We start from the raw sequence: 21,378 nt of genomic DNA, 5'->3' as shown, positions 1-21,378 counted from the left end.
AATGAATTATTAAAAACAAAAGAAACTGAGTGCAAATGCATGATTGAATCTATCTGAATGATGTATGAAAAAAAAATCTCTAATCCTAGAAAGCATATGCAGTGAAGAAAGAATGTATAAAGTCTAATCAGCTAAAACTTGAATATGGAAAATCTGAATCATTAAATGTAGGCTTAATTACCTACTTAGTCCCCATGTTAGGAGGTAATTTTCTGTTTAGTACCCGGTTTTAAAAATGTAGGCATTTGGTACCTATGTTTTGAAATTTGTATCAATTCAATCCTATCCAGTTAATGGCGTTATAATTGATGCGAGAAATTAAGGACGTTAGTGAAGATGCATTCAAACATTTGATAGCTATTCCACCCAGGCTATCATTAACGTCCTTAATTTCTCGCATCAATTACAACGCCGTTAACTGGATAGGATTGAATTGATACAAATTTCAAAACATAGGTACCAAATGCCTACATTTTTAAAACCGGGTACTAAACAGAAAATTACCTCCTAACATGGGGACTAAGTAGGTAATTAAGCCTTAAATGTATGATTATGAATTGAAAATGCAAAGAGTAATATGTAAAACAAAATCAAAATCTAATTGGTAAATGTTGTGCTAATTTTAGCTCATGGTATCATTTAAACCGATGTAAACACTTTTTGTTATTTCGTTTTTTCGGAGCAACATTATTTAGTATGTTATGTTTTCTTTTTCATTTTAGGTTTTAGGCTTTTAGAGGGTTTTTGTCCAAGACATTGTCTTGAAACTTTTTCGTTTTTTCCGAGAGTTCAACTGAATCTTGGGTAGTAAGCTTACGCATTTAGCGAAACTCTCTCTTAGACGCTTTGACTTATCAGTAGTTTAGCATTGCGTTTGGATATTTGAGTTAGGTGTTTTTATGTTTTCTACAATTCTAAGGGTTTTCCTAGGTTGGGATTCTTGAGCCTGAGTCTTATGTTTCATTCTATAATGTTTTTAAATTTTTATTTCGTTTAATGTTAGTTGGTTAAACTTTAAAACATGAAACTTTAAAACATGAGAGTGTTTAGATGTATAGATGATTTTGTTTTAATTGGGTAATCAATAATTTTTTCCACACTTGAAAAATAGAGACCTCTCTTGAGTAGGGCGTGACAAAAATAACTGATTTATACTAAATTACAATTAATTGTACCATATTATACTTAGAAAAACTAATCCATTTTTACTAAAAACTAACGCCATAAGCCAAAAGGACCATTTTGAAAATTTTTTAACAAAATATGAAGACTAAGTAAACTTTTTTAAAACGTAAGACGACTTTGAATAAAAACTCCAAAACTAGAGAACAAATAATATATTAAACCAATAATTTATAAGATGAAATTTACTTTTATTTATATATTATAATTTAATGTTATTTCTAATACCAGTGAAATCTCGAATGAGATATATTATCACAAATATTTGCACATGTAAAACACCATAAATACGTGTTAGTATGATCATGATCAAAATTTCTAGGTACTCTACTATGGCTGTACTAGAGCATACATTTTTTTTCCTTCTGTGTGTAAGTATTTTGCTTCTAAAAAAGCTTTCCTTTCTGAATGGTCCTTCTCCTACTAATATCCCTATGCATGATTCTTCAAAGTCACAAATCATGTTTTTTTTTTCTTACCCTCAAACACCTTTAAGCGCATAGTATGAAGATGATCGATCAAGGGGATTCGAATCCAGTTCTTCTGATAGAACAGTGTTCAAACATGAATTTGTTAGTAGCATTAAAATACTTGTAATGTTAAAAAATTTAATTTAATTTAATTTATATAAATGAGGTATATCATTAGTTATTTATATATTATAAATTAGTTCTTTTAGTTAATGTGACACATTTAACATAAATTTTTTTACAGAATTTATGAATTTGTTGAAGTCTTTAGAAGATTAGAATATTATCAAAATTTGAAATTAAATCTAGATTGGAACCGAAGTTAGTTTGTTTTAAGAGCTTTTTGTTTTGCTGATAGAATATTGTTTGATGAAAAAAAAAAACTTTAACATGGCTTTATTGGAAATAGATGTTGCCCTATTGGGATCACTTTTTAACTAGAACAAGACCAAGTTTTTAGTTGCTACCTTTTATCCCAATTGCTCTATGTATAGCGTTTCCCTTTAGGATTTCTTCAATTGCTTGATATGTAAAACTTTATACGGCTATTTAGTATTGTTTCTTCCAACATTTTCATGAATTTCTTCCTGTATTTATAATTTTTTTATTTTAAATTATATTATTTAGAGTATAAATTTGGAATGAATATTTTATTTTATATTCTGAAATGCATAATTTAAAATATAATTATTTTATTTTAGAATGTACAATTTAAAATATAAAAATATTATATTTTAAATTTTATAATTATATTTATTCATATAATATAAAATATATTTTTTGTTTGATATTTTAAAATATATTAATAAAAATATAAAAAATATTTTTTAAATTATATATTTTGAAATACTAAATTTATGGAATTGCATGTTGAAATTATGGAAGCACAAAATGAAAGGACACTATTTACTTTACCTCACCCAAAAATACAAGGTCTACGAAGAAGATCCACCAAAATCAGTTAACTTGCACAAACCAAAAAAAAAGATAAGAAAAAAATGCACTGTGGGCACAAAGATTGAGTTTGGGCCCTTGAAAGAGAGAGTTGTTATTCACACTCCTCTTTTAAAATTAAGACTGATGCTCCCTTCATCATCTCATATTCTCCCAATACCTTCTCAATTTTTTTAAATTTTAAATTTATCCTTTTTACTTTTTATTTTTTAAAATTCTAATCCTATTCCTAATCCCCTCTTACTTTCACTTTTCCTATTCTAATCTTATTCCTAATCCCTTCTTACTTTCACTTTTCCTTTTACTCTCACCAGCAAGCCCCCGTCCCCTATTGTCATTTTCTCTCTTTCTCTTAATTTCCACCTCTTTTAACACAATATTTTTCATTTCCTTTCAAATTTTACGAGATTCATCGAACACCAAGTAATCATCAAAGAGAAGTTAAGCTCCTCCGACTTAAACGGTTTGATTTACAACGGCAAGAGTTATTTCGTGATGATTCAAAGTTTCAAGTTTAAGCATAGATTTTCAAATTTGAACATAAATTTTCAAGTTTGGTTATTTAAAGACAAAGAAGTAGAGAATAAATTTTTAGCAGATTATATTATAGAATCATGATACTTCAAAACCACCAGAAGTTATAAATCTTTTACATTTATACCATGGTAAAAGTAAAAAGGGTAAATTTAAAATTAAAAAAAAAATTGGAAAAGTGTAGGGAGAAAATTGGGTAAGAGAGGGAGCATCACTCTGAAATTAAAATGTTATATAACCATCATGTCTATAATAGATTAAAAAGTCTTAAAAGACCAACTATAATAATAATTACATCACTACTACCATAATCTTCTTCATCACCACGTACGGCAATAACAATTAAAAAAGTCTTAACCTAATTATTATTTATACAAGTAAAATTAGTATATTTTGTTTTTACAATTATATATTTTAAAATAGTTATATTCATTCATATATATATATATATATATATATATATATATATATATATATATATATATATATATATATATATATATATATATATATGTGCGCGCGCGCGCGTGATAACTTAAACAAATGTTTAAAAATAAAATCACTTATGTCAGTCATCAAATCTCATATGTTCTTAAAAGTCATTGTGATTATAATATTTTAGGTTAATCATATTTTTTTAGGAAAAGCTATATTAATTAGTCACTGCCAAAATTTACCAAATCAAATTAAACTATATGGTGATAATAATGATATCTCTGAAAGCAAAATTTTACCATATTTTCATCTTTTATTTCTCTAAAATTGATAGAATGTATATGAACTAGACTTCAAGATATTGAAATATATTAAGAAAATATAGTATTTATTAAGTGTTTAAATTTCAAGTTGACTATCCTTAAACAATCATAATTAGCATGCCTAAAATATTATAAAGTATAAACAAATGAATATAGTGTGAAGGTTAAAGTTAATAAATCACTTACAAAATATATATATATATATATATATATATATATATATATATATATATATATATATATATATATTTAAAAAAAAAAGTGAGGAAGCCAAAGTCCCAAACTATCAACTGTTTTAGGGTTTAGATTAGTGATAACTGATCATGGTTTTTTTTATTAGCCAAAGGATAAGTGATCATGGTGGTAATAGAATGATTTATATAGAAATTTCTTCAAGATTGTTTTTATAAATATTTTAGAGATTTACTTGCATCAAATTTTAATTTTAATCATTTATTATTTAAAAATTTAATAGAACGATTACTGTTATTAATCTTTTGAAACGTAACAAATGTTCCTTGAGTTATTATCTAATGAGGTAAGACACGTGAATATATAATTAAGTTGTTCATAAATATATATTAAATTAATCATACTATATATGTTTTTGTATTATTTGAATAAATGAAAACGTAGTGTGATTCTGTGTTGTGCTGAGTTCCTTGTTTCTCGCAGGATGATAAGTAACATGAAACTGCGAAAACACAAACTGTCATCAGTGGCATACGTGGTTATTATACCTATATATAAGCGGAAATTAATACATAGGGAAAACCAAACTTACCGCCCACAGAAAATAGATTCATCTGACCCAACTATGGAATTGTGGCAACCTAAATATTCCGCCACAGAACATTCTTCTCCTGTTCCCATCGTTGAAACTTTCAATATCATGACTTTTTACTCTCTAAAGGTCGTATTTGAACAAAAGGTACGCTAATTAAAAGAACTTCCCGAAATTTGTCTGCAATTAATTCAGTTTAATTTAGTCAACGAACTGTAACTAAAAGTATAAATAATACCTTTTTAATTATATTCTCACTACTTATTTTTGCATGTGTTAGTAATTTTTGCATGACAGGCAAAAATTGGTGCAACTTTGGGTGGCTACAAATCTAACTGTGGTAGGCTGTGGTAGAAACAAGTTCATAAAAGTCATCGAATAGTCACGCAAATGACATCAAACCTACATGTTCTTCTTTTGCCTCTTGTACACGCATAATGTAGTGTTTGAAAAGGCATTTTGATTCTGGATCCCCCTCTGAAGGCAACCTACTGTAGCAAGAAAGTTTGAAGAGACCATGAGCAATAGAGACACATGGTGGAATGGCCCCACAAAGGTTTAGATCCCAACCACCCACATCTCATACTAACAACGTAGAAAGGTAACAATTGACCATTGAAAAGCATTTGCTTCTTCCAAAACCATTTACTTTAGTCCCAAGTTTTCTGTGCTCATCGCTTTCACACAATTACTATAAATACACTATATATGTGCATGCCCTTACAACACAACAACAGATAAATCCATCTTATAATCTTCATTCACATATTTTTGTTCTAGATAATCAAAACAATGGCAATGCACAAGAGCAGTTCCGGTTCAGCATTGGGTCCAGGAGGCTTAGACCTAACTCAAGCCTTCTTTAAGTCCGTCATGAACGCTGCACCTTCTTCTCCCACAAAACGCCACACCAAAATCTCCGTTATTGGTGCCGGAAACGTCGGAATGGCCATAGCCCAAACCATCCTCACTCAGGATCTCACCGACGAGCTTGTCCTCGTCGATGCCATTCCTGATAAACTCCGCGGCGAGATGCTCGATCTCCAGCACGCCGCCGCCTTCCTCCCCCGCACCAGAATTCAGGCCTCAACCGACTACTCCGTCACTGCGGGCTCCGACCTCTGCATTGTCACCGCCGGTGCCCGCCAAATCCACGGCGAGTCCAGGCTGAACCTCCTACAAAGGAACGTCACCCTCTTTCAGAAAATCATACCCCCTTTGGTTCGTTACTCTCCCGACACCATTCTCCTTATCGTTTCGAATCCCGTGGACGTGCTCACTTACGTGGCATGGAAACTCTCTGGTTTCCCTTCGAATCGTGTCATCGGGTCCGGCACTAACTTGGACTCCTCACGGTTTCGTTTCCTCATCGCCGATCATCTTGATGTTAACGCTCAAGATGTCCAGGTTAATTACCTTTTCAAGCATTTGATTATAAATAACCTTAATATAGTTCCATCATTAGATGAATGTTGGTTTCTTATAGGCTTTTATAGTGGGAGAACACGGTGACAGCTCAGTGGCTTTGTGGTCTAGCATTAGCGTTGGGGGTGTTCCAGTGCTGAGCTTTTTGGAGAAACAGGAAATTACGTACGAGAAGGAAATGTTGGAGAGCATACACAAAGAAGTTACAGAGAGTGCTTACGAGGTTATAAGTCTGAAAGGGTACACTTCTTGGGCGATAGGATACTCGGTGGCAAACTTGGCACGAAGCATTCTTAGGGACCAAAGGAGGGTCCACCCTGTGTCGGTTCTTGCAAAGGGTTTCTATGATATCGATGGCGAAGTTTTTCTTAGCTTGCCTGCGCAACTTGGAAGAGGAGGGATATTGGGTGTCACCAATGTTCATTTCACTGAAGAAGAGAAACACAGGCTTATGAATTCAGCTACCACAATCCTCCAAGTTCAGAATCAGTTGACTATTTGATCATTTCTTAGATATACTCCCTTTTGTCCTTTTTCTTTTTTCCCAAGTTTTTCTAAGAGGTAATTTAAAAACAATAAAACATATTTAATCCATAAATACCTACAATAAAAAATCTCTATTCAAGAAGAAATAGATTATAATTGGGATTCAAAATATGTAAGAACAATAGCGTATCGTAATGTTTTTCTCATTTTTTTTTCTTTTTCTCTATATATGATATCATCATGTTGCAATAAGCGAGATATTTTCTATGTAAAATTTCAGTGAAATATTTTGTGCCAAATCCTCTTAAAATATAAATGTATATAATTGGAAAAGTTGTGTAATGTTGATGTTACAATTAACTTAATTTAAAATGTTTATACATAAATACATATATATTATTACCGATTTGAAATTTTGTATTAAATTATTAATCTTCCGAAATTTCTTTTTTTTTTAAGTCATCATTATGTTAATTTAATAAACTGATAAATTTAGCTGATAGTTATAATTATATTTTCTTAGTTCTCGCTTAAAATCAGACCTGCGATAAATTTCACCATATGACAAATGATATTACAGTTTATTTTGTAATAAGTTAGCTAGTACATAAATCAATCAATTATTTTAGTAATAGACTCGCTAATTCACAGGTATATGAAACTAACTAATTATGTATTGATTGATCTATTTTAATTTTTTATATAAAATAGCTCTCTATATGGGCTAACAATTCAAACTTACGTAAAGTAAAATCAAACTTACGAATGCATTTATTAGGCTTATTGGTCAAGAAGACATTTTTTACAAGCATCCGGCAAAAATTTTAGTTTTGATTTATCGATTATAAAAGTATAATATATTTGTTCAATCTTACATACAAGAAAAATAAAACAATACCTCAATATATTGAATATTGATTGAATTTATCTCAATATGTATATCTTAAAAAATAATTTAACTAAATATTTATTTTCATTGATTTTATTTTATTTTTTCATATGAAGTGTCGAAGAGTAATTAAAGAAACATTTTAAAATGAAAATAATAAAATTAATTTCTACTTCTTAACCATTTTAAATTATTATGAACAAACTTTTTTTCATTGTTAGAGACAAAAATAATATTGACATTTAAAAAGTATGGGCTTTCATGTGGAAAACATGGGAGTACAGAAAGAACTTTTCCTTGTTACCGTGTGGATCATACCAACATTCCAAGAGTTATTATTGGGCCCAAGTGGTTTATATTTAAGAAATTATCGTACTTCCTTATATACGAGGCCAACCTTAGTTAATTATTATTTACATTCATAATTCCTAACAGGATATATTATGAAATAGAAAACGTACATAAAAAAAACTATAAAGATTAGTAGAATGATATCGTAGGAAGATTTAAAATTATTCTTTGAATAAATGATTCATTTTCTTAATGAAACAAAGCGAATAGAAAGGCATTAATAAAATAAAGTAAAATCGATAGACCCTCCATGCAGGGAACCAAATATTTCATAGGTTATGTCTATCCCTCTTGATTTGATGGCACTAAACCCACATGCCAGATTCACTCTTCCGAAAAGGTGGTCTACAAGGCATTTCCCATATGGAATAACTTAAAAAAATTAATATTCTTATTGTAATAGTAAAATATATTTGAAATGATTCGACTTTACAAGACATAAAAATAGGTTTTTTATTTTTATATTTTTATTTGAAATTATTTTTAATGTTAGTTAAAATAAATATTTACATGAAATTAACTTATTAAAGAAAAAAGTAAGAAATTAAAACATTAAACATTAAAAACTTATTTTATGGCTAAAACTAAATTGGTATCAAATACAAAACATTAAGATTAGATCAGTTAATTAATGGTTTTTTATCGTTGTGTCCAAAGCTATTTTAAATATCAATTTTTTATGAGCACTATTTTAAATATAAACGATCAGCCAAATTCATTTTAAGGATTGAAGAATATGTATTTTACAAATATCAACTTGTTCGTAGGTACATATAACAAAATTAAAACGAAAACTTCTATAGATATTTCAGTTACTTAGATTCCAATGTCTCTATGATCATAAAAGATAATTGAAATTGAGTGAATGGAAATTCTTAAGTTTTTATAATATCAGGCTTCAAAGAGATATCATGATTATTTAGAACTCTTTCAACCTTAATTCACTATTTAAGTTATGTATCTTTAATTTTTGATAAAATGACTATTATGCACCGTGGTAAAAATATCGATTTAAAATTTGTTGAGTATTTTTTTATTTGAATTTTAAAAGTTTATGAGTATTTCTTCTATTTAAATTTCGAAATTTGTTTGATTTTTCATTCAATTTTGAAATTAGATAATCGAATTTCTTCAAACAGTGTTTTCAAAAAACAGTTGGAGAGAGTTGAGTGAATATTGATTTTGTTTTAGTGAAAGTGAAAGATTGCAAAAGGTCCCCACCCTAGTTGAGTTGGGAATCTGAATTCAGGTATTTCCACATGTTTCCACGTATCAATTTGCATATTCCGCTAAATTCCCACTTTGCCCTCTCCCCACACACTTCTCAAATTCCAATTAACCCAATATCAAACCGACCAACCATGTCTCATTATGTTTCATGTCACATGATTAATAGTATATAAGTCAGTATTATCTCATAAATCATTTTTATAAAGTCAACTTAAACTTAAAACTCATTTTTTAACACAATATCAAAACATAATTAAATTATAATATATTATAACAAAGTTTAATATTTTTTAACAAATAATTAATGGTCAATTTCTCTCATTTTTTTATAAGTTTTTCCCTACTACCATGTTTATCACCTTTTAATAATTCCAAACAAACTACTTATTTATTATCCATTTCAACGCTACTTGTCTAGCTAACCATATCCAAAACCACCGTAAGCACGTCTTCAAACACATCACAATTCAAGTGATGGACACATGCTCATGAACTTGTGAGCCAAACAAACACATTCCACGAGCATCGACAAATACCATTACATTGTTTATCTCACCCCAGATATACTAGTATATACTTTATACACAATAACAATCAATTATTACTAATAATTAATACCCAATCACATATATAGTCAACCCTTTTATTATCCAAAATTATTAACATATATTTCGTCATATCCTTTTTTTTTAATCAATGAAAAAGAAAAAATATGAACGACCAGGTGAGAGATAGAGATTCAATGCGCCTACATTTCTTCTTCATCTCATAATACTATTTTTTTAATGTGATATAATCTATGATTACGAAACTTGTAGTAATGACAACCTTGTTAGAAAAAAACATAGCACAAGTCTAATAAAACAATTGCGCAATTCCTTGCCTAAAAAAAATAGAGAAGGCGATAAGGTTAACATGTTTATTGATTTCTCATGTACTATAGGTTCTCCTCTCTCTTCCATTATGTTTAATTTTGATATTTGTTTATGATTATATTAGTAATTTGTAGGAGACGAGGGAAACAAGTTGTGTAAATAATATGATGGTAGCTTCTTATTAAAGTGGAATTATTGATCCACGTGTTGCGTTGAGCAGGTAATGGATCTTTTGAAGAACGCGAAAAGCCGATTTGTGAGAGCTTCCTAAAAGAGCCAACTATCATCTATTCATTAATCAAACTCATTATATTAATTTCTTCCACCCAATCACTGATAGTCTTCAAGAGAAAACAGGTTTGAAATTCTCTGTAAAAGGCAACAAATCTTACGTGTCAATGTTGCTCTTTTGCCTTATTTGTATTAATTAATCAAATTCACACATATTTAGAGTTTGACTTCTGACTTCAGTCATTAGATGTTAAATTAACACAAATATAAAATGAAATTAAACTCCAAATGGATTATGTCACTGGCCGCCCAATAAAGTACTTTCGTCATTATTCCTGTTTGCCAAAACTCGACTTCATTAAGGCTTTTTAATTTCGTTTAATTACTTTTGTTTTCATAAGGAAAATAGTAATAAATTAGTAGCATCGACATCAACCACATAACTATGCTTCCTCAGAATAAAATTGTGGTTATAATAGACCCGCGTGTCCATGTCCCAAATGCTTATCACCATTCATCGATGAAAACTTATCTTAGTTTAAATGACGAAGAAGGAAAAAGAAAAAGTCTTTGCTGAAGTGTATATATATATTAAAAAATAAAAGTATAATTTAATTAATTTATTTACGTAAGAAAATAGCTCAAAGAACAATGAGGAAAAATATAAATATTTGTTATCACTTTAGAATAAAACTTTTATTTTAGAATAAACAAGTGTCGGGGAAGATGGGGTGCAGCGGACTTAGATTCGTGGCATATTTAAAATTATTATAAAACTTAAATCATTGTCTATAAAAATTACACGTTAATATCCTTATTACTAAAGAAAATAGAATACGCTTTATCCCATTGATAAGAGATTGACTTGGATCACCGAAAGCTGTAAAGGTTGTTATCGATATAAAAGCAGTATTAATGTGGCTTTAAATTTGATATATATACCTGTTCTAATTTATGTGAATTTGTGAAACAGAGAAAAAATAATATAACAAAGAGAATGAGAAAGGGAGTTGCTTTAAAGTGAATAAAAATAATTTAAAACTACTGATGTAATGAATATATTTTTAAGATTTGAATAATTATTATAAATGGAATATTAAGAAAAGATGTAGAATAAAGATCAAAATGTTTCGTCACCACCACGTCAATCTCCTCCTCACTTGTGTTAACGTTTACTAATATTAGCATATTAGTTTTGTTTTTTATTCTCTTTTTCATCTACACCCAGTCATAATATATTTTTTCTTTCGTATATATACACACACACATATATCTATATATATATATATATATATATATATATATATATATATATACACACATACATACATATATATATATATATATATATATATATATATATATATATAATCGGCATTTTTTGAACTTAAAATTAGAACATATAAACAGTGAATAGTATTGTTATTTATGAGAGTAGGTTTTCTTCTTTTTAATGCAAATAGTTGGTCACATGTCATTTCTTTTTAAATAGGATATTAGACAATTTATTTGAATCGACATACAGTATTTTATTATATTAAAAGTAATCATATAAATTTTTGAAAGTGTTTTATTTACACTTTAAACCTTATATAACTCTTTAAAACAAGGTTTTCTTTTTCAATAAAAGAGAGGGAGAGAAAAAAGGATGAGGCATGTTTGAGGTACTTCTATTAAAATATATAAACCTTTATAAAGTCAAACATAGAGATAAAATTGAATGAAAATGAAGAGATATCCTCTCTTTCTCATATGCAGAAACTAAATTCATATGAAAAGCAAAAACTATTCATAGAACAAAATGTAATTAAATTATATTTAAAAACTATATAACTAAAAATATTTCCCACTCTCTGTTATATTATATTTTGGTTTGTAATTACATTATATTTACAAAATTTGGATCTATTTAATGAAAAAAAACATGGAAAAACATAAAAAAACATTTTTCTCTTAATTTTTTTATTATAAAATAGAAAAATTAATAATTATGTTATTAAATATTGAATTTCTTGATTTTTCAAAAATAAATTATATACCACTTAAATAAAGTAGAGATAGTATATACATAAAATTAACTGTTTTCACACTGATTAAGAACTATACATAATAGTTTTTTTTATAAAGTTATCCTCAAATTACATTTATTGATAATTATATGTTCAGATTTATATATTAGATAAGATTGTTTTTTTAAATAGTAGTATCAAAAAAAGTTTAATCAATTAAAACTTGTTATTTAGTTTTACATAAGTTTTTTTCTTATATTTGACTATAGAAAAGAGAAATATTTATTTTTATCCGTCTCAATTCTGAAAAGAGTTGTTCTGTGTTATCTATTATTTAGAATTTTAATAGTATATTTATTTATTGAAATAATTTTTAAATAGTTTACACGTTACATAAAAAAAATAATAAATGTTTTATCTTTATTCGTTAATAGATATAAAAAAAATCTTAAATTACAAATTAGTTTGGTACCGAAGAAAAATATTTAGTTGTGAATGAATTTGGTTATATATTGTTTTTGAAGGACATAAGTTTAAATAATTAATTTAATAAATTCTTTTATTTATATTATAATATTTTTTTATTTCATTAATTTGGTGCATTATTTTATAAAAGTAATGACTTTAATTTCTTTCATTAAATTTGTGATGACTGTGCTTTTATTGAGAAAATAATTTGAAAGAAAGTGAGTGAATAATAGAGATGAAAAGAGAATTGTGGTGAGGTTTATATTAAAAAGTTGTGATTGGAGTAAATTTAAGATGAAAATTTATATTTAATGTGATGAGTATAATAAAATAAAAAAACTGTTTTAATAAATAAAAATATATAATTATCATTTTATTTTTAAAATAAATGTGATATAAATTTAAATATAAATATTGAAAATTATATTAAAATGAATTGAACATGTCTTATTTCTCATTCATCAACTAGTGCATCCACAATGTGAAAACTACTCATCTCATAATTGAAATCACTAACCCCATTTTGCATGTAATTGTTTTTTTTTATAAGTTAAGGATGCAATGGTTGTTTTGGAAACTATAGTGTGAGCCTCGTAATAGGTTCTGCACGAGAGAATCGATTCTCGTATCCATAAAATTGGTTCTCATGTCCATCTGATTACACATTACATAAGCTGAAACAAATATACATCCTAATTGATAATATATTGCCATCCATCCAATGCAAAACACTATACTGCCTTGTTGTTAAGTGTAACCAAATTGGATTTTTTTGTCATAATATATTACGGAAAAAAGAAACTAATAATAAAGCTTAATAATTGGCGTATCCTATAATCAATAGCTAACTTGGTACTATAAAGCTTGCTTATCTGGTAGCTATATTCTCGAACTCCTACAATCATCATTCATATTCAATCAATACTATATTGTTAATGTATAAACTCATACCATAAAACGGTTTAAACGATCCAATTTTTGTGTATTTTCCAAGATTAATAAATACGATCAGATTATAGTTGAAATTAAGATTTTTTTTAATAACTCACATGCTTAATATTTCACCTCTTACTTTTCTAAACATTCTTATCACAACACCTTTAAATGGACAAAAATACTCATTAACAAGAAATACATATACTAAGGAATATTCATAGGTAACAACACCTACAACAAGGTCATGCAATAAATTATATCATTTCAATGTCACATGTATAAATACCATTACCTCAAAGTATCAAATATACATAAAGCTTCGTTACAAAAATATCTCGGATTTTTTTACAAAAGAGGTAATTTAATTTGAAAATTGCACATTTGAGTCTCCTTTAAAATAAATTACCAAAGGGAAGTCCTGTTACACATTGACGACATTGTTTGGGAGGTTATTTTCTCTTAGCTTTTTCATCACAACGATCACTCCAAAAATCCAAAATATCAATATCAGCATTCAAATCTAGATGTATCTCAAGTTCTGGTCCCATTTCCATTTCTGATCCTTCAAATTCTAGTAGTTACTTTTCGAACCCATCATATCCCCATTATTTAAGATAGTATATTTTCGGAACCTCCAACATTTTAACACTATGAAAAAAAAGTTCTCTATATGAAACTATTATCATACAAGTCCTTGCACACCATTAATCATTTTCACAAGTTCATCAGCATTATCGCAATTTTCATGAACATAAAATTACTTTGTGTTTCGGTGTGAATTGTGAGACCGAGACACTAACCTTCGACTGGTGCGCTTCGCTTGTCTGCTTCCAGTTTAGACCGATCGGTCACCTTCAGTATTGGCCGCTCGGTTGTAAAAGAGGGGAGGTACCTGCAAAAGACACTCCGACACTCAAGTTAGGAGCGGTTTTATGAACTGTTTGTTACAGTTAAATATTGAAGTCCTAATAGGACGTAAATAGGGCCTATTATAGTATGAGTTGAATCTGACTTTACCTCAAACCTAAACCCTTATTTATAGAGTTTAAAGGAATCTAAATTAATTTACCTCTTAATGGTCATTAATGCAAACCTTAATTGTTTAACGGTAGCCGTTATCACATTCATTATGCGTTAACTCTGCTCAATAGCTGTCGAGACCGATCGGTTTAGGTCTTAGGAGTCCATAGTAACACTTTGTATCTTAAGCAAAGCTCGCACTAACCGTTTATAATGTATCCATATTCATCTTATTTTATTTCAATTACAGATTTCATTAAGAACAATTTATAATATGATAATATTTTAATTCGTTAACTACTAGCTAGTTTAGTTTGTGTTAAGTGCTAACTTGCATAATCTACAGAAAATTGTCTTTTAGTGGTATGGTTGCGCGAAAAAGGTATCTGGGCGAATTTGTACGGACCAATTATAAACCTATTGCAGAATTACATGTCTAATTAATCTTCCATTACGAATAGGAGCTTTTTAAACTTATAACAAAAAGGAATACAAAGTACAATTCATATACCGATATTGAAAGTTTACAAACTCACTAACAAAATATTGCCTTCAAATAGATTCACATAGAATAAAACTAGAATACTAAATTTTTAAATATTACTCTCAAACATCAAAGGGAATGAATGAGGAAGAAAATTAAATTTGGCAACTTGTAGGAAGTTATCGTTATATTGTTTTCATTTTGTCGGATGTCATGATTGACATATTAAAATTTGTGCACATATATAGTTTAAATGAAAGGGTGGCTATATGTTGAGAAATTGGTTTTATAATTAAGATTTAGAAACCCTGGTCGTGTCGTGTGTGGCCTTGATCTTGCTGTATATAAAGCTCCAAAACTCGTGATTAAAAGCCAACTTCCTCTTTTGTATTACTTGGAAAGCCTTTCACTTGCAACGATGTCTAGCCTCCCTACCACTCAAGGCAAAACAATCCCAGATGCCTCTGACTACAAGGGTCACCCCGCAGAGAGGTCCAAAACCGGTGGCTGGACTGCATCCGCCATGATATTAGGTCTCAAAAACCTATCTTTTTTATAAATAACACTTCAAAAACAGGTCTCAATAGATTCCCATCTTGACATGTTTTATTTATATATATATGTATGCGTATCAGGAGGAGAAGTGATGGAGAGGTTGACAACACTGGGCATCGCCGTGAACTTGGTCACATATTTGACAGGGACAATGCATTTGGGTAATGCTGCCTCTGCCAACGTTGTAACCAACTTCTTGGGAACCTCCTTCATGCTCTGTCTGCTTGGAGGCTTCCTCGCCGATACTTTCCTAGGAAGGTCCGAACCAGCTTTATCGCAACACTTGCAACATTATTAACTTCTTTTTTTTTTCTTAGTGTGCCGTCACCAAAGTATACGTGCCTGTGAGTTCTTATTGGAATTTTCGTTTTCATTTTCCTCAGATACCGCACCATCGCCATCTTCGCAGCAGTTCAAGCCACTGTAAGAAACGCCATAACTTTTCTTGTTTCAATAGTAAAACTTACGATGCAGTGATAACTGGGGTGAATCTTAACTCTGATTAAGAATAGTATAATGAAGACAATGTATATTGGTTCGATCGACCGTACTGATATGAGTTTCTTTGATGATGTTTATAGGGTGTTTCGATATTGACGATATCAACCATAGTTCCCAGCCTGCACCCTCCGAAGTGCACGGAAGACACCGTGCCACCTTGCGTGAGAGCGAATGAGAAACAGTTAATGGTGCTCAATCTGGCGCTTTACGTAACGGCTCTTGGCACTGGTGGTTTGAAATCGAGTGTGTCAGGGTTCGGTTCGGATCAGTTCGACGATTCGGATAAAGATGAGAAGAAACAGATGATAAAGTTCTTTAACTGGTTCTACTTCTTCGTGAGCACAGGGTCTCTGATGGCAACGACGGTTCTTGTATACGTGCAAGACAACGTAGGAAGAGGATGGGGTTATGGTATCTGTGCGGGTGCGATTGTGGCGGCTCTTCTTGTGTTTTTGTCGGGTACGAGGAAGTACCGGTTCAAGAAACTCGTGGGGAGTCCACTCACTCAGTTTGCAGAAGTGTTTGTGGCTGCCATAAGGAAGAGGAAGTTGGAATTGCCATCTGATTCCACGTTGCTCTTCAATGATTATGACACCAAGAAGCAGACCATGCCGCATAGCAAGCAGTTCCGGTAAAAAAACTTTCACCAATCGCCATCTTTGTTCTTTCTTCTGGTTTTGGATTGATAGATATTTTTCAATGATTCTCTTTAGAATAGTATTAAATAACTTTGCTGGAGACACCTCCTGGAGTAAGCCGTTTGACTTTAGAGTAATCATCCCCTCACGATACGTCGTCAATCATTCTTCTAATTAAATGTAGATTGATTGATGTTCAACTAAAGTTTTTCTTGCTCAATCTGAATCTTCTGGTTTTAATAAATTCCTAAGAAACTATTTGCAATTATAATATTCTGTTGTTCTGTGCAAGTTCTCGGTTGTCATTGCTTGTTAACTTTAGTTTGCTAAAAAGAAGTATTATTTTAATGGAGAAAGTTATTGTGTGTATATATATATATATATATAACTTGAAGACGGGAATAGAAAGATATCAGGGAAAGGGATAAAAAGTAGTATGTGTGAAGTGATCAGTTTGAAATTTTGGATATGGAAAAACAGGTCTTTTTTTATTTGTTGGTTAATGTGAAAAGAAAAGCTTTTTTTATTCCCACCGGTAGTAATAAAGGAGAATTTAGAATTCCAGTTACAAGTTTTATTACTTCCTTACCTGGAAGAGATTCCAAGCATTGGTCCACGATTTATATTGTTTTTTACTGGTTCTGGATGAACCGTATTGGGTCGTTTTTCCAGATATGAGAATACTTTTTTCATTAATTTTACTTAAGGCAGGTGATTAAAGTTAAAAAAATAGCGCAGAGATGCAATTAAGTGGTGTTGAAGGGTGGCTTAAAATATATGAATGAAGAACACTTAGGAGGATAGTTGGAATTGGTTGAAGCGTGAATGATTGGGGGAAAGAATGGAGTAGATAAGAATGTAGAGCCAGATATGTAGGGCTGGTTGGCCATGAAAAGGAAAACCAATAAGTTATCTTGGATCATTTGGTCTGTGGTCTGAAATGAAGTCCACCCCACGAGCTTGGAAGAGAAGAAAAAGTGTATGGTTTAGAATATTTTGGCATACTTACCTTTGGAATTTGGATACTAAATGCAACATGATTGTCCATAAAAGTTAGATTGCATTATAGGCAGAGGAATCAGAATCCAATCATCCCACGTAAGAGTCATAGCAACGACAAGGTTATCTCCAAGTGGAGATTCACGCCTCATTTCTCCTTCACTTCTCACCGTCACACTCTGCCACCTCTAACAGAGACAACATTATGTCTACGCTAAACCTCGCTCAACAATTAATGTCCCTGCTCGCGTTCGTGTGATACATTATCGTACTCTAATACTAAACTCGCATTTTATTCGAGACATGCAAACAGTGGAATGATATAATTTAATACAAACACAGTACATCATAGGCTAACTATTTTAATGGTCACGCAGAGGCACGACTATTAAAATGAGTTACGTTTTTTCCATGAATTTTGCTAAACTTGATTCCGGGCAGTTAATATTAATATTTATTTTTCATTTGTTGATTGAGCAGTTTCTTGGACAAAGCTGCAATCGTGGATTCATCCGGTGGTGGAATGAAGATAAAGTGGTATCTTTGCACCTTAACAGATGTGGAAGAAGTAAAATCGGTGATAAGAATGCTTCCCATATGGGCAACCACCATCATGTTTTGGACTATCCACGCTCAAATGACAACATTCTCGGTGTCACAAGCGACCACCATGGACCGTCACATAGGAAAGACATTTCAAATGCCCGCAGCATCGATAACCGTTTTCTTAATCGGAACAATTCTCCTAACTGTCCCATTTTACGACCGTTTGGTTGTTCCGGTGGCAAGGAAAGTGCTGAAGAACCCACATGGGTTGACCCCTTTGCAACGCATAGGAGTTGGTTTGGTGTTCTCGGTGTTTGCCATGGTGGCAGGGGCACTGATAGAGATAAAGAGACTGAGATATGCAGAGTCACATGGTTTGGTAGACAAGCGAGAAGCAAAGATCCCAATGACGGTGTTTTGGTTGATCCCACAAAATTTCTTTGTGGGGGTAGGAGAGGCTTTTATGTATATGGGGCAGTTGGACTTTTTCCTTAGAGAGTGCCCCAAAGGGATGAAAACAATGAGCACAGGGTTGTTCCTGAGCACACTGTCTTTGGGTTTTTTCTTCAGCTCCTTGTTGGTGTCTATAGTGAACAAAATGACAGCACATGGTAGGCCATGGCTCGCAGATAATCTTAACGAAGGGAGGCTCTATGACTTTTACTGGCTTTTGGCTATACTCAGTGCCATAAATGTGATGTTGTACTTGGTTTTTGCTAAATGGTACGTTTACAAGGAGAAGAGGCTTGCTGAAGAGGGCATAGAATTGGAAGAAACAGATGATGCTGCTTTTCATGGCCACTGAATCTTCTCCCACAAACATTTTCTCTTTTTCTTCTACGAAATTTTCCTGCTTGTATCAATATGCTAATCGAGTTTTCACTCTAAAAAAAGGAAAAAAGAAGAAGGGCTAGCATCTGGTTACCATATAAATAAGCTTGTAAGTTGTAACCATTTTGTATCTGTTTATACTGTGGAAAAGAAAAGGCAAATAAATTGAAATTGTTAACTCCAAGTTAACAAGGTGGTTTAGCGATGTGATCGATGTCTTAATTATACGCTTATGTTCCTTATGACAGTTAAGTCAGACCAACATTTATGCTTTCTATGTTACGATGATTTGGGAAAGATGATCTAGGAGAGATGATTTGAATGAATTTGAGGGTAATTTTTTTGTTGTCTTTTGAGTGAATTTGTGAATAGTTGAGAGTGGATTTGGAAGTAAAGTTTGTAAAAATTAGTGTAGGATTAGATTGATCTGACAGATAAAAAAATTTGTTTAATTATTAGAAATTGAAGATTACCAAAATATCCTTAGAAATTAATGTGATATAAAAAGATAATTGTTAATGTTATATTTAATTGTAAAAAAGTTTATAAAGAGTAAAACATTAATATTAATTATTAAAATTTATTTTAAAAATGCAAAAAATTATAATTTAGTAAAATGAAATTATTTTTAAATTTAATATTTTTTGTAATATAATTTATTATCAATTATTTGATAATTGTTAATATTATATATAATTGTAAAAATTATTATAAGAAAAAAAGAAAAGAAAAATTAATTTTTAAGATGAAAATAAATTGTATTATAATAATAATAATAATAATAATATGTTTATTATGCACCAAATAGTGCTTCGGTTTGATGGAGGAACAGGCGACGCCATCATAGGCGGGGGATCTGCCAAAGATGTCCGGAATCTGTAGATCTTGACGAAGAGGTTCGCGATCTCCTCACCGATTCGCGGTTCGAATCCATCAGCTTCCTCTTCCTCTCATCTATGGCCGGATCTCCTCCCTCTGACGATGTTCAAAGGGCATTCACACCCTTCCTCCACCTGCGTCTATGTCTGCGTCGACGGCTGTAAACACACTTCTGCTAACCCACTTTTGGCGACTGAACAAGTATTCCAGGTATGGGGAACCGGTGACTGGAACCGGAACAAAGAGGTGCCCTCCGCAGAACTGGATATGAAGCACGCAGACTCGAGGCGCAAAATTATAACAACCTTGCCTGGAACCGGATATGCGAAGCATGTAACCGAATACTCCTCCTTCGCAAATTCTTCCAAAAGCTGGAACCGGATACGCTTAACAGTGGAACTGAATACATGAAGATCTCTTCTGCTTCAATCTTTCGTCTTCTTCATCCGGTTGCCTCCTCATCATCAACCGCCTTCTTCCTCGTCCAAACGTCAGTTAACACACACCAAACTTATCTATGCATGCCTTTAAAATGGTCATGGAATTATAGAAATAGCACAGGGGCATACAGGACTTTTCGGTATAAATCATCCCAAATCTTTACAAGATTGCGAGATGCTAAAAATAATCCAATCTCGCAAATCTTTGTTTTTCCCTGCTTTTCATTCTTTACAAATCAGTTCAAGCGAACAACGTTTCTCACACAAATCTATCTTCGGTAATTCTCGTATACAATAAATCAGCGCAAGCGAACACAGTGTTAAAGTAGGACAAATGCAATGGTAGGTGCCGACGAGCTTATAATTCATTAGTTATCATTAATCAGATATCCCTTCACACACATTGCAACCCAACAAAACTGAATATTTATCTATCTTTTTATACTTTACATTTACTTTTTATTTTGTTCACAAATTTTTTCTTTATGTTTTTAAAATGTTATTTTGACACACCTTTACACTTGACAAATTATTTTTTTATCTTTTCATAAAAAATGTAGATATGTCAATTTGCTCTTTAAATTTAAATTATTCAAGTAATTATAACTTTCAAAAATTAAATTAGTTTTAATTATTTATTCTTTCAAAATCAAGTTGGTTACGATTTAAACAGCAATGTCAACGAAATAAGAACACTAAACCTATCCTTAAATATATTTTCAACCTTGATTAATTTTTCATTTTTTAAATACTTTCAAAAATTAAATTAGTTTTTAAATATTCTATTAAAAGATAATGTGTATACATTGAATTTTTTTTAGAGCTGTAGGGAAATTTCAAACAAAAATTATAAAAATAGGTAAATTAGAAAAGAATTACGTTTTTCAATTGGTTTTGAAGTGG

General features: G+C 30.8%; 2 protein-coding genes across 2 annotated transcripts; both read left to right on the top strand.

Annotated features, from left to right (window-relative positions):
- The first annotated feature begins 5,424 nt into the window (after positions 1-5,424).
- LOC124847659 (L-lactate dehydrogenase B-like) lies at positions 5,425-6,884 on the top strand. Its single transcript, XM_047325203.2, has 2 exons — positions 5,425-6,089; positions 6,169-6,884. The coding sequence occupies exons 1-2, from the start codon at positions 5,475-5,477 to the stop codon at positions 6,607-6,609; spliced, it is 1,056 nt and encodes a 351-aa protein (XP_047181159.1). The 5' UTR covers positions 5,425-5,474; the 3' UTR covers positions 6,610-6,884.
- Positions 6,885-15,411: 8,527 nt separating this feature from the next.
- Positions 15,412-19,361, top strand: LOC124819518 (protein NRT1/ PTR FAMILY 6.3-like). The gene is made up of 5 exons (XM_047291059.2): positions 15,412-15,619; positions 15,722-15,899; positions 16,025-16,064; positions 16,223-16,773; positions 18,260-19,361. Exons 1-5 carry the CDS (start codon positions 15,505-15,507, stop codon positions 19,128-19,130), a joined length of 1,755 nt encoding a protein of 584 aa, XP_047147015.1. The 5' UTR covers positions 15,412-15,504; the 3' UTR covers positions 19,131-19,361.
- Positions 19,362-21,378: the final 2,017 nt, after the last annotated feature.

This window comes from Vigna umbellata, chromosome 10 (assembly GCF_029865625.1).
Source record: "Vigna umbellata cultivar VRB3 chromosome 10, Vumbellata_1.0, whole genome shotgun sequence".
In the NCBI taxonomy this organism is placed as follows: domain Eukaryota; kingdom Viridiplantae; phylum Streptophyta; class Magnoliopsida; order Fabales; family Fabaceae; genus Vigna; species Vigna umbellata.
This window is presented reverse-complemented; position numbering and strand designations above follow the sequence as displayed.